Source organism: Gracilinanus agilis, chromosome 4 (assembly GCF_016433145.1).
Source record: "Gracilinanus agilis isolate LMUSP501 chromosome 4, AgileGrace, whole genome shotgun sequence".
Taxonomy (NCBI): Eukaryota; Metazoa; Chordata; class Mammalia; order Didelphimorphia; family Didelphidae; genus Gracilinanus; species Gracilinanus agilis.
The window spans coordinates 491039997-491051742 of record NC_058133.1 but is presented as its reverse complement, the minus strand read 5'-3'; the positions used below and the strand labels follow the sequence as shown (position 1 = coordinate 491051742).

The 11746-nt window shown below is 45.4% G+C and overlaps 1 protein-coding gene across 1 annotated transcript in view; it reads right to left on the bottom strand.

Annotated features, from left to right (window-relative positions):
* The window catches only part of SGSM2 (small G protein signaling modulator 2), a 71054-nt gene extending 63696 nt beyond the window's left edge, over positions 1-7358 (bottom strand). Inside the window, exon 1 of the mRNA XM_044676340.1 lies at positions 7289-7358. Within this exon, the coding sequence (XP_044532275.1) occupies positions 7289-7352 (64 nt within the window). The 5' untranslated portion in view covers positions 7353-7358. The remainder of the gene's footprint in view (positions 1-7288) is intronic.
* Positions 7359-11746: the final 4388 nt, after the last annotated feature.

Sequence of the window (11746 nt, the reverse complement as noted above, 5' to 3'; positions counted from 1 at the left end):
TCTCTCTCTCTCCCCCCCTTCCCTCTCTCTGTCTCTCCTCCCTCCCTCTCTCTCCTTCCTGCACAACCCCCCTTTGCTGGCAAACAAAGCTTCCTTCTTCAAACACATTGTCTCTGAGCAGGAACCTGGAAAGCTTCTCTGACCGGACAGACAGGTTCCCAGAACAAACACACCCTCAGGAGAGCAGCTTCCCAAATGCACCCCAATTCCCTGACTCCACCCGAAAGTCTCCTCTCACTGCTAGGCATCCAGGTCTGGTGCTCATTTGCCTAGCCCTGATTGGTTCTGGCTTCTGAAATGCACCTGGCTTTTACTGGTACCAACCTTTAAACTTTGATTAATTTTGGTCCTTTTTTTTTTAGTTATTAACTCTGTAGGATCACCTAAAGAACAACAGAGAGAACCATAGTGGAAATGAGCAGGCCACATATTATGAACAAGGAAGTGGGCAGAGGCATGATGTAGTGGGTGTCATAAAAAATGTATGACTAGGGGAAAAAAAGATGGGCTGGTCATGTAGTGACAGTGGAGCATAATCAGATAGACAGCTTGGTATCCAGAGAATGTCAAGAGGACGGATGCCAGGAACCCAGAATGTTGGGTAGTTCCTTTGTGGCAAGACAGGCAAGAGACAAATATGATGGACAGGCGAGCATATGCCACAATTTGCATTCCTGATGGGAATACAGTTGTTCATCCTTCATTTCAAAGAGGATCAATGAAATCACAGGGCAACGTTTTGATTTGTGAGTCAGCAATATCACAAATCTACTTCGAGTATTAAAGTAACAATTATTATTGTTCTACTTCAAGAATCTGTCATTTGTCCCCTCCCTTCACTAACACAGATTTAATCCCTTTCTATACTTTAGGACAGTGATGGGCAAACTATGGCCCTTGGGCCAGATGCAGCCCCCCTGAAATGGTCTATCCAGCTGCAGTACATTATTCCTAATCTGACGAATACAATGAGTAGGATATAATACAATGAAACTTCCAAAGAGTTGCCTTAGAAACAGACTGACAGATGAGTATTTCCTTTCCTTTGGCCCCCTCTTTAAAAAGTTTGCCCCCCTCTTTAAAAAGTTTGCCCATCACTGCCTTAGGAGAAGATCTTTGGGTGGTGCTAGGACCAACTTGGTGGTGAATTTATTAGGAAGTGATCTGGAAGAAAACATAGAGGACATTGAGGACAACTCTCTCATTTTACAAATGAAGAAACTGAGGCTGAGAGCAGTAAAGCGTCATAGAATCATTAAGTATCTGAGCAGAATTTGAATTCAAGTCTTCCTGACTTTAATTCTAGTACTCTAGCCACTGTTCTACCAACTTTCTCTGAACTTAGCCAGACTGGTTCTCTCTCCAGTGATGGTCATCACCTCCATCACTGAGATCATCATCAGAAAAATGGTGATGACAGCTCCATTCCCCTTGGGAGGGAGAGAAGATAGATTAGAAGTCCACAAAGAACAGCACTGATACCCAGAAGCTTCAAAGCATCAGAGAGGTGGGGAGGACCTTCGGTGTTCATCCAGTCCAACCACTGCATCAAAAGTATGTCCAAGCTAACATACTCAACAAGTGGTCTCTGGTCTCTGCTTCAAGAACGTACCACCTCTCAAAGGGTCCTCCTCTGGTTTTGGAAAGCCCTAATCATTAGGAAGTTTTTCTTAACAGAAACCAATATCGGTCACTTTGCAATTTCTACCAAATTCATCCCGGTATCCAATCCCTTTCCCACATAACAGCCCTTCACATACTTGGGGACAACTACTATGTTCTCCCTGGGGCTTCTCTTCTCCAGTTTTTTTTTTTGATAGATCATATAATATAGACTCAAGCTCATCCATCTTGGTTGCCCTCTCCGTACACTCCCCAGTTTATTGTCCTTCTTGAACTGAATTCAGTGCCACAGACCAAACCCAATACTCCAGAGATATTCTGACTGGGGCAGAATACAGGTCACTTCCCTACTCCTGGAAGCTCTGCCCCTCTTAATGTAGCCTAAGGTCAGGATAGCTTTTTTATTTTTATTTTTGGCTGCCACACTGCATCGCTGACTCATTGAGCTTGCAGCCCACTAATATCCCCAGATCTTTTTTGGAACTGCTGTCTATCCCTGTCTCCCCAAGTGGATCCAGTCCAACCATTCTTATGCACCTATTACGTGCTAGGCAATCGGAACACAAGGGCAAAGAAAATAAAGGAGTCCCAGATGTTCATAGAAAATTAAATACAAAATGTATACCAAGAAACATCTGGGAGAAGAGCGCAGGTCTCATGTAAAGAGCAGCTTGTTAACTGGGCAGAGCAGGGATGGAGATGACAAAAAGGAGTATGAGGAAGTGGAGGCTTAGGCGGCAGATAGCTCAGGATGACAGGAACTCTGAAGGAAGCGGTGAGGCAGTAGACTGTACCTCCCTTCATGGCAGTGGTTCCCAAATTTTTTTGGCCTACCGCCCCCTTTCCAGAAAAATATTACTTAGCCCCCTGGAAATTAAATTTAAAAAAAATTTTAATAGCCATTAATAGGAAAGATAAATGCACCTGTGGCCATCACTGCTCTCCTGGATCGCTGCAGCTCCCACCAGGGGGCAGTGGCGCCCACTTTGGGAATCACTGCTTCATGGTATTAGTTGTCTAATTATCAATCTCTGAGCAAGACTTGGAACGCAGGATTAGGGTACAAGTTGTTAATGGGGTCCTGAGTCTGGCTGGTTAGAGGGAATTGAGGCATGTTCAGAGTGCTCACCCTCCAGTCCAGCTAGGACTTACCCTAATAATGTTGGCTAGGTGGTCTTTCCTGGGATGTTTGTGGATATGGGAGTACAGGAGGGTCTTGTCTTTGGTCCTGGATAAGTAGCTGGTTTGGAGAAGGAAGGCAGCATACTAGGTTGATTCCCTATGAAGAATTTGTTTTTAAAACCTCACCTTCCATCTTAGAATTAATACTATGCATTGGTTCTGAGGTAGAAGAGTGGTCAGGGCTAGGCAATGGAGGTTAAGTGACTTGCCCAGGGTCACACAGCCAGGAAGTATCTGAGGCCAGATTTGATCCCAGGACCACTTGTCTCTAAGCCTGGCTCTCAATCCACGGAGCCACCTCCTTCTTCCTCCTCCATGGAGAATTTATGGAAGGACAGAGCCAAGAGTCAGTCTGAGAAGATGGGGCTGCATTTTCTCTTAGCAACTGGCAGCTTACCCTAGTGGACAGCACAATAATCTTGGAGTCAGGGGCAGCCAGGTGGCTCAGTGGATGGAAAGCCAGACTTAGAGATGGGAAATCCTGGGTTCAAATCTGGCCTCAGATACTTCCCAGCTGGGTGACTCTGGGCAAGTCACTTAACCAAATCACTTAACCCCTAGCACTTAATGCCCATCTACCTTGGAACCAATGCACAGTATTGATTCTAAGAAGGAAGGTAAGGAATAAAAAAATATTCTTGAAGTCAGAAAGATTTCCTCCTTCACCGCCTTTAACTCTGATCTCACAGCCTTCTTCGGCACAGGGACAACAATGGATTACCTTCTGTCACCATGATCCTTAGCAGCCCTCCAGAAGGGCTCTGATCAGAGCCGCCTCTCAAGAGAGGAGAAGCACCAGCTGCCCAAGCCAGTCTGGTACTTTCTTGTCTGTGTTCTAGACCCAAGAGTCAGGAGACTAGAGCCCTTAGCCCAGACTTTCATGTTCTAATTGGGGAAAAGGAAATAAAATCAACTCCTTGAATGGAGCTGCCTGATTCAATGGAAGGAGCAAGTCAGGAGATGCTGTTCCAGCACTGACTCACCCAGTGACCTTGGGCAAGTCCCATCCTCTCAGTTATCTTATCAGTATAATGAGGAGGATGCCCTCCTCTTCTGGAGATTGGGGAAAAAATGCTCTTCAAAAGTAACTAAAAGCACAAGACAAATGTAATAATAGCAGCATTGTCATCACTGCGAGGGGAGGTTGAGAACATACTTCAGGTCAATAGCTTTCCTTGCTCACCCTGTTGATGGCACAGCTGAAGTGTGGTCTACATTAGTGACTGTTAGAAATAAACAGACTCAGCCATTGCTCTGGGGAGTCTCGCTGGATGGATCAGAGATGAGCTGGGCCTGGGGGAGGTGTGGAAGGCTGCTCCTCACCCTGCTTGGCCTGAATGGCAAACCCTCCCCTCTTCTCTCCTCCTGCTCAGTCTGCTCCCGCTCCTAGCACAAAGGCCCCCTCCTCCCCTGGACCTTCCTTGCCTGCTGAGAACCAGCCTTGGTTAACACAGGCCTGTGAGGATTCTAGATCTAGACCTAGAAGGGTCTTCACAGGAAGTCTAATGCAACTCCTTTATCTTTACAGTTGAGGAAACTGAGGCCTAGATAGGTTGTGACTTGCTTTCCTGAAGTCATATTGATAATCCGTATCAGAGGGAGGATTTGAACTCAGGTTCTCTGACTCCATACTTCCCCAATCTATAACAGCTCCACACGGGCACTGCCCTTAAGAAATAGCCTTTCTCTTAAGATTCTGATCCAGTCCAACAAGCATTTAGAATTTATATAACTTATATAATTATTATATATTTATCAGTTATATTATATCATTATATTATAAATTTATCATTTATAAGAGTGCTGTTTTAGGGTTTGCAAAGCACTTTACCTTTGTCATCTCTTTTGATCTTCACAATAACCCTGAGAGATAGGGGTGATCCTTGTTTTACAGATGAAGCAATTAAGGCAGAGAGATTAAATGACTTGCCCAGGGCCACACAGCTAGGAAGTGTTAGAGGCAGGATTTGAAATTAGGTCTTCTAGATTCTCTAGAGGCAGCTAAATGGCTCAATGGATAAAGTGCTGCACCTGAAGTTAGAAGGACTTGAGTTCAAATCCAGCAAAAGACACTTTTTTTTTTTTTTACCCTTGTACTTCGGTGTATTGTCTCATAGGTGGAAGAGTGGTAAGGGTGGGCAACGGGGGTCAAGTGACTTGCCCAGGGTCACACAGCTGGGAAGTGTCTGAGGCCGGGTTTGAACCTAAGACCTCCTGTCTCTAGGCCTGACTCTCACTCCACTGAGCTACCCAGCTGCCCCCAAAAGACACTTTCAATCTATGTGACCCTGAGCAAATCACATAAACCTGATTGCCTAGTCCTTGCTACTCTTCTATCTTTAGAATAGGAGAGACTTTTTTTAAAAAAAAAGAGAAAAAGAAATCAAGGCAGAAGAAATCAGTCCGAATCTCATTTTAGACTTTTACTACCTATACTATCTTGGGCAAGTCACATAGGTAGCCCAGGCTTCAATTTCCTTATCTATAAAATGGGAAAGTGAAATTCAAACAAGGTAAATCAAGAAAAACTCTAGGCAGGAATCAAATCTGATTCCTTTCTTCGATAGGACCCTGTCTCCTCAATCTCTCACACACACACTCGAGTACATAGTCATATATGTACACACATACACACAAGACACACGCACATACATAGCACAGAGACATTTGTGAGAGACAAGGCTAGAGCCATGGAGAAAGATCTGACAAGTCCCATCTCTGACACGGACTGGCTGTGTGAGTAGTCTGGGCAAGCCGAGGAACCTCTCAGTAGCCTGGACTTTACTCTGTGGTGGTAGAGGGAATTTCCTCACCCGGGAGTTCCCATTGTCAATGAATCACAGGCCTCATCCGCAATCCAAAAAAATACGATGTGTGAGGCACTGTGCTAGGCAAAATATAAATATTCAGTCATTTCCAGTCATGTTCAACTCTTCCGAAACCCTGTTGGGGTTTTCTTGGCAAAGATACTGAAGTACTTTGCCATTTTCTTCTCCAGCTCCTTTTCCAAATGAGGAAATGGAGGCAAACAGAGTGAAGTGACTTGGCCAGGGTCACTCGGCTGGCAAATATCTGAGTAAAAGATTTGAACTCGGAGAGTTGACTCTCCTTGACTCCAGGCCTCACACACTCTTTCCACAGTGCCACTTAACTGCCCACTACAATAGAAGCAAAAGCAGCTAACTGAAGGGGCCAACTGACCACATTTCCAAGTCACCGAAATGAAGGCTGATGTAGCTTTCCCACAACAAACATTCTCGCCAAGATCAGCCTTATTCTTCATGACTTTCTGTGTTAGGGGCTGAGAAAACATCCTCCCCCAAAAGGTAAGGGCAGAAGTTACAGTCTGGAAAACCTAACATGGTCTTCGAAGGACCCAAAGATCTGGGAAAGGCCATTCTTCCTCTCTTGCCATCTGCTTCCACTCTTCTCTTCAATGGAAAGAACTTGAATTTGGAGTCAAAGGACTTAGGTTTGAACCCTGGCATTGTCACAGTCCCTGTTGTTAACTTAGACAAGTCACTTTACTTGGGGGGGTCTCAGTTTCCCCACTTGTAAAATGAGGGGGCTGGACCAGATGGTCTCTGAGTTGCCTCCCAGCTCTAGATTCCATGATCTTATCATAATCCATGATTCTTGCCTTAGACCTGTGATTCCCAAAGTGGGCGCCACCCCCCCTGGTGGGTGCTGCAGCAATCCAGGGGAGCGGTAATGGCCACAGGGGCATTTATCTTTCCTATTAATTGCTATTAAAATTGAAAAAAATTAATTTCCAGAGGGCTAAGTAATATTTTTTCTGGAAAGGGGGCGGGAGGCCAAAAAAATTTGGGAACCACTGCTTTAGACCAAAGAATAGTGGAACCAATTCTACCCCTGTTCTCCTGGCCCTGCTCACTTTCAAAGATGATGCCAAGGCCCAAGAGGCCAAGCCATTTGGCCATCAGCCAAAGACAACGTAGTTGCCAGTTTCTTGCTACTTGTTCCCAAGGATTTGGGAAGAGTAAACTTCCTGGAAATCTAAATGGAAGTCAGTTTAGAAGTTTCACTTTTGAGCAAGGAACAGAGACAAGAGGCTCTGGGTTTATCTCAGACTTTCCCCCAACCAATTCTGCAAGGCTTCTGGTCTCTATTCTAGCTGTGTGTGAGTTTACTTCAGTGCTTGGGCTGGGGGTGGGTGGGAATAAATTAAAGAATGAGACAGCATCACAAGAAGGAATCCCCAGGCTACTATGAATAGTCACCTCCAGCCTCTGCTGAAGGACAAGCTGAAGGATACCTAAAGGAAGTCCCAGGGAGCAGTTCCTGCTTGCTCACCACTCTTAAGTCATGGATTCAAATATTGATTTTGTCTCTTGACTAGTCGCTCATTTAACCAGTGAGCATTTGTCAAGTGCCTATTATGTGCCAGGCACAGTTCTAAGGGCACAAATAAAAAAGTGACACATTCCTCTTGCTCTCCACATCCCGGGGCCCTATCACTTACCACACAGAGCAATGATGTGGCTGCTGTCTTCATGTACAAATTTCCTGGTGACAGCTTCTTCCATAATCTGCTTCACCTAGGAACAAATGAATCCCTCTATCATTCTTTTTTATTTTTTTAAACCTTACCTTCTGTCTTACAATCAATACTATGTCCTGGTTCCAATGCAGATGAGTGGTAAGGGCTAGGCATGGGGGTTAAGTGTCTTGCCCAGAGTCACGCAGGAGGAAATATCTGAGGCCAAATTTGAGCCCAGGACTTCCTGGCTCTAAACTTGACACTTAATCCACTGAGCCACCTAGACGTACCCTGACTCATTCCTCCATTCTTTCTTGGCCAGAGGGTCTCCAAGGAATAGAGGACCTGGTTCTGTGTAGCTAACAGGCCATCCCATTGGGCAAATGGCGAGCCTGTAAAGATCCTCAAATCTCCCTCAGTAGATAAGGCCTCTGAGAAGCAGTTGTGGAAATAGATGCCTCTGGAGTAGGTGAGTATTGCTCACAGGTCTTAGTCTGGAACTGTCTGGGCCACAGAGGGCATTGGAGGTAAGGTATTCAGTAGTCAGGGCTTTGTAGGATGAGGTCTCCTGGGCAGATAGTCTATCCATTGAGAGGGTCACAGCACAGAGTAATGAATAAACTTAGAGTCAGGGGTTGCTCACTCCTGAAGCCTCCCAGATGCTTTGCATAGACTTGAGAGTCCCAGCCTTCTTGTTCTTATGCTCCTTTTAAAAAAACCCTCACTTTCTGTCTTAGAATCAAAACTAAGAATCGGTTCCAAGGCAGAAGAGCATTAAGGGCTAGGCAATGGAAGTTAAGCAACTTGCCCAGAGTCACACAGCTAGGAAGTATCTGAAGTTAGATTTGAACCCAGGACTTCTCATATCCAGGCCTGGATGTCCCAGCCTTCTTGCATTTGGGGTGGGGGGGGGTCTCAAATTCTCTACCTTTAGTATCTTTACACCTGCCTGCATATGAGGGCTACTATTCATTTTTGTGGGGTTGAGGTACCAGGCAGCCTACTTTCCCCCATCACCTGGGCTCTCCCAGACTACATCTGGAGTGGTTCTTATTTCCTAGGAGAGCATGCTTTCAGTTTATTAAGCTGTCAATGATCTATCGGTCAACAAGAATTTATTAAGTGCCTACCATGTGCCAGGCATTGGGCATGCAAATATTTAAAAAAAAAAAAAGAACAGTCTTTATCATCAAGGAGATTACATTCTATCTAAATGGTGCTATTTCTTGGGGTTCCTTGAATTTTATGGGGCAACTGGGTTATAAACCAAATGAATGAATGATAGACTAGTGCGAGTAATACCCATTTTGGAAGGGAGGGTGGAGGTACCTACTTACTATTGGACATTACTGAAAGGCTGGTCCTGCCTGCAAGAGAACCTTCTTTGGCATGGTGTTCCGCTTATTTAGAGACAAGGTCAAGTTTTCACAAACTGACTACTTCCAAAGGCCCTACAGGTGGGGATTGTGAATAGCTTCAGGGTTAATTCAGGGCATGTGGAATGCCTTGCAGAACCCCTGGGAAATGGGCATCTTTCTTCGCATTTATTTGGAAACCACTCATTTTGATTAGAACTCATCCAGTAAGGAAAAAGTAGAAAGAAAGGGTGCTGGATTGGAAACTGAGAAGACCTCAGTTTGTCTACTACATAGATGTGACCTTGGGAAAATCCTTAACCTCCATGGACCTCAGTTTCCTGAATTGTAAAATGAGAAGGTTGGATTAGAAGTGCTTTCAGTTCACCTCTAGTTCTAAATCAATGATCCTATGACCATGGTGGTGAACCTATGGCACATGTGCATAGATCTCTCTGTGGGCACACATGCCAAGGACCCAATGCCCCAAGAACCCAGAGTACCCATCCCTGCAGCATAGAGTTCACCAGAGTCCCTAACTAGAAATCTGGAGTGTGTGTGTGTGTGTGTGTGGGGCAGCCTCCCCCTCCCCTTCCCCCTCCCCAGTAGGAGTTAGTAAGCAGGTCTCTTTAAGACAGCATCCCTTGCAGGACAAGATTGCTCCACTCTGGTCAGAATACAATGACCTCTTCATTACCTTTGGCCTGAGTGAGACAGAAACAAGTGATGTCTTTATTATCACGAGCAACCAGTGTCTTTACTATACAAAGTATTTTTGGGATTTGGGGATATGTCTTTTGAGTTTGTACTTTAAAAATGTTGAAAACTGTAGTCTAGTGATATAGGAATAAATTTTATGAATTTAAGGTTAGACTAATAGTCTCTTTAGCTCCCTTCCCCAGTTTCTTTCACAAGTAATCTTGGGCTGCTTTAACTTGAATTCTCCATCACCTCTCCTCTTACTAATCCAGCCTCTTCAATTTGCATTCAAAGGGATGCCTACCTGAGGGAGACCAAAGGTGGGCTAGAAGCTCTGGAGAACACAATAGTGGCCTGTCAGTATTCCAATCAGTCCTGTATCCAGATTAAAATTCTTCAACATTTGCTAAAAAGATTAATTTGGTGGATACCCTCTTCAGGAAGGCTGGACCATGATGGGGTGAATGTCATTTAACCTGAGATTATATTTTTTCCTATAAATAAGGGGTTTTCCTGTAAGCTGGGGCTTTTTTGCATTTTTTCTAGGTTTGAGGGGATCATAGCTCACATAACTAGAGGGAAACAGAGTGCTTGCACCCCTCTCCTTTCCCTTTCCCCAAATCTGACTACATCACCCACCACCCTGTCCAGTAGTCCAATGGGAGTGCTTCCTCCCTTTCCGGGTGGAGTAAGGGGGCTCAGTGGGAGGAGAGGCACAGAATGTGGTCCTAGGTGGCACATGGGCAAGGTGCTTGGAGGGGGAGGGTGGGGGCAGGGCCTGACACTCCATCTCTAAAAGGTTTCCCATCACTGTCCTATGAGGTAGAAACAACCAGGCTTTCCCAAGGCCTAGCAAGATGTCTTCAAACTCAAGACCTCCCCCTCACCTGACGAACCTCACCAAGTTTCAGCATTGTACAAATATAGCCTGGATAGGGGAGGTTCTTTGTCCTAGTTTGCTTTTTTATCAGTGTGTCCTGCTTCCCACATCATCTGCCTATCTCCCCTGAGGACAGAGTCTGTTTTGTACTTGTGAGCTGGTATTATTTATTTCCCCTGGGTAAGATTCAGTTGGTCATCAGTCTGCCTGATTGGGGATTTGGTGTGTTTAATGTCTTTGCTGGCTACGTTCACTCAGGTGCATTCTGGAATTATTTCACTTTTAATAGGAAAAATTAGAACCTTGGATATTTGAGGGCAAAAAACTGTCTGCCTTTTTTTTTTTTTTTTTTACCCATAAAGCTTAGCCCAGTGCCTGGCACATAGGAAGCCCTTGCTAAATGCTTGTTGACTAGCTAACTGAGAAGGAATTCCCCCAACTTTTAGTAGCTTTAATTTTTTTGTGAAAAAAGGAGTAAGAGAATGGATATACAAAGGGGATGGTATGTGTGTGTGTGTAAAAATATATTCTCTAGTCCTCCCTGGAGGAGGGAAAGGGGGATTCTTGGTTAGAAGCAGTATCTCTACCCCCAGGTTACTCCTGAGATCAGCTTGCCCTGGGTCTTGCAATTGGCCACCCACACCAGTCTCCTGGCTCCTGCCAAACTTCCACTTAGCTTTTGCAAGGCCTAAGAGACCATTTAGCCTGGGGTCTACACAACAAAACACAGCTTTCCTCTTTGCACAAGTAAAGCATTCCCTTTTTCCCTCTAGGCTGGGGTTGGGGGGGGGGGTCGTCTCTTCTCCTTAGGAGCAGTTGCTCTCTAATAGCTCACAGGCAGGACTGGAGTGAGTGGTTAAAAGACAGGGCCCCAAGGCCAGGTGGGATCAGGATGCCAGGAAAAGGGACTCAGTTGGTTTAGGCATAACAATAAGTGTTTCTGGACTGATTGGACATTTTCAGAAATGAACCCCATAAAGGGATAGAGCGTGGCAGGGCAGCTAAGTTTCCAAGGGAGGGAATCACAGGGATGGGAGGGGATGGGAGAGCCATCGTAAGCAACAGGGAATAGAAGAAGCCAGAGTGGCAAGATAAGGAAACTGGGGAAGGGGGTGGTACTATTAGTAAAGCACAGAGGTTCCCTCACACAGAAAATATAAAGGATCGCATGGATTTTTCTCAGGCAAGAACAGGGCAGTGGCTTAACTTAAGGGGATTGGAGGAGGGAAAAACAGTCTGGGTGGGGAAAACCCCTCTGCAGCTAAGTCCCAGGTCTCGGGGGCGGGGAAGCTAACCCTCCAGCTCCAAAACTGGGGATGGATGCCCTGAATTGCCCCGGCTCCTAGGGGAATCCGTAGAGGAAACCCCGCCCCCGTTTCCTTCTCCTTCGGGGCTTCAAATGAATGAATCGTATTCTCTCATTCTCTCTCTCTCTCTCTCTCTCTCTCTCTCTCTCTCTCTCTCTCTCTCTCTCTCTCTCTCTCTCTCTCTCTCTCTCTCTCTCTC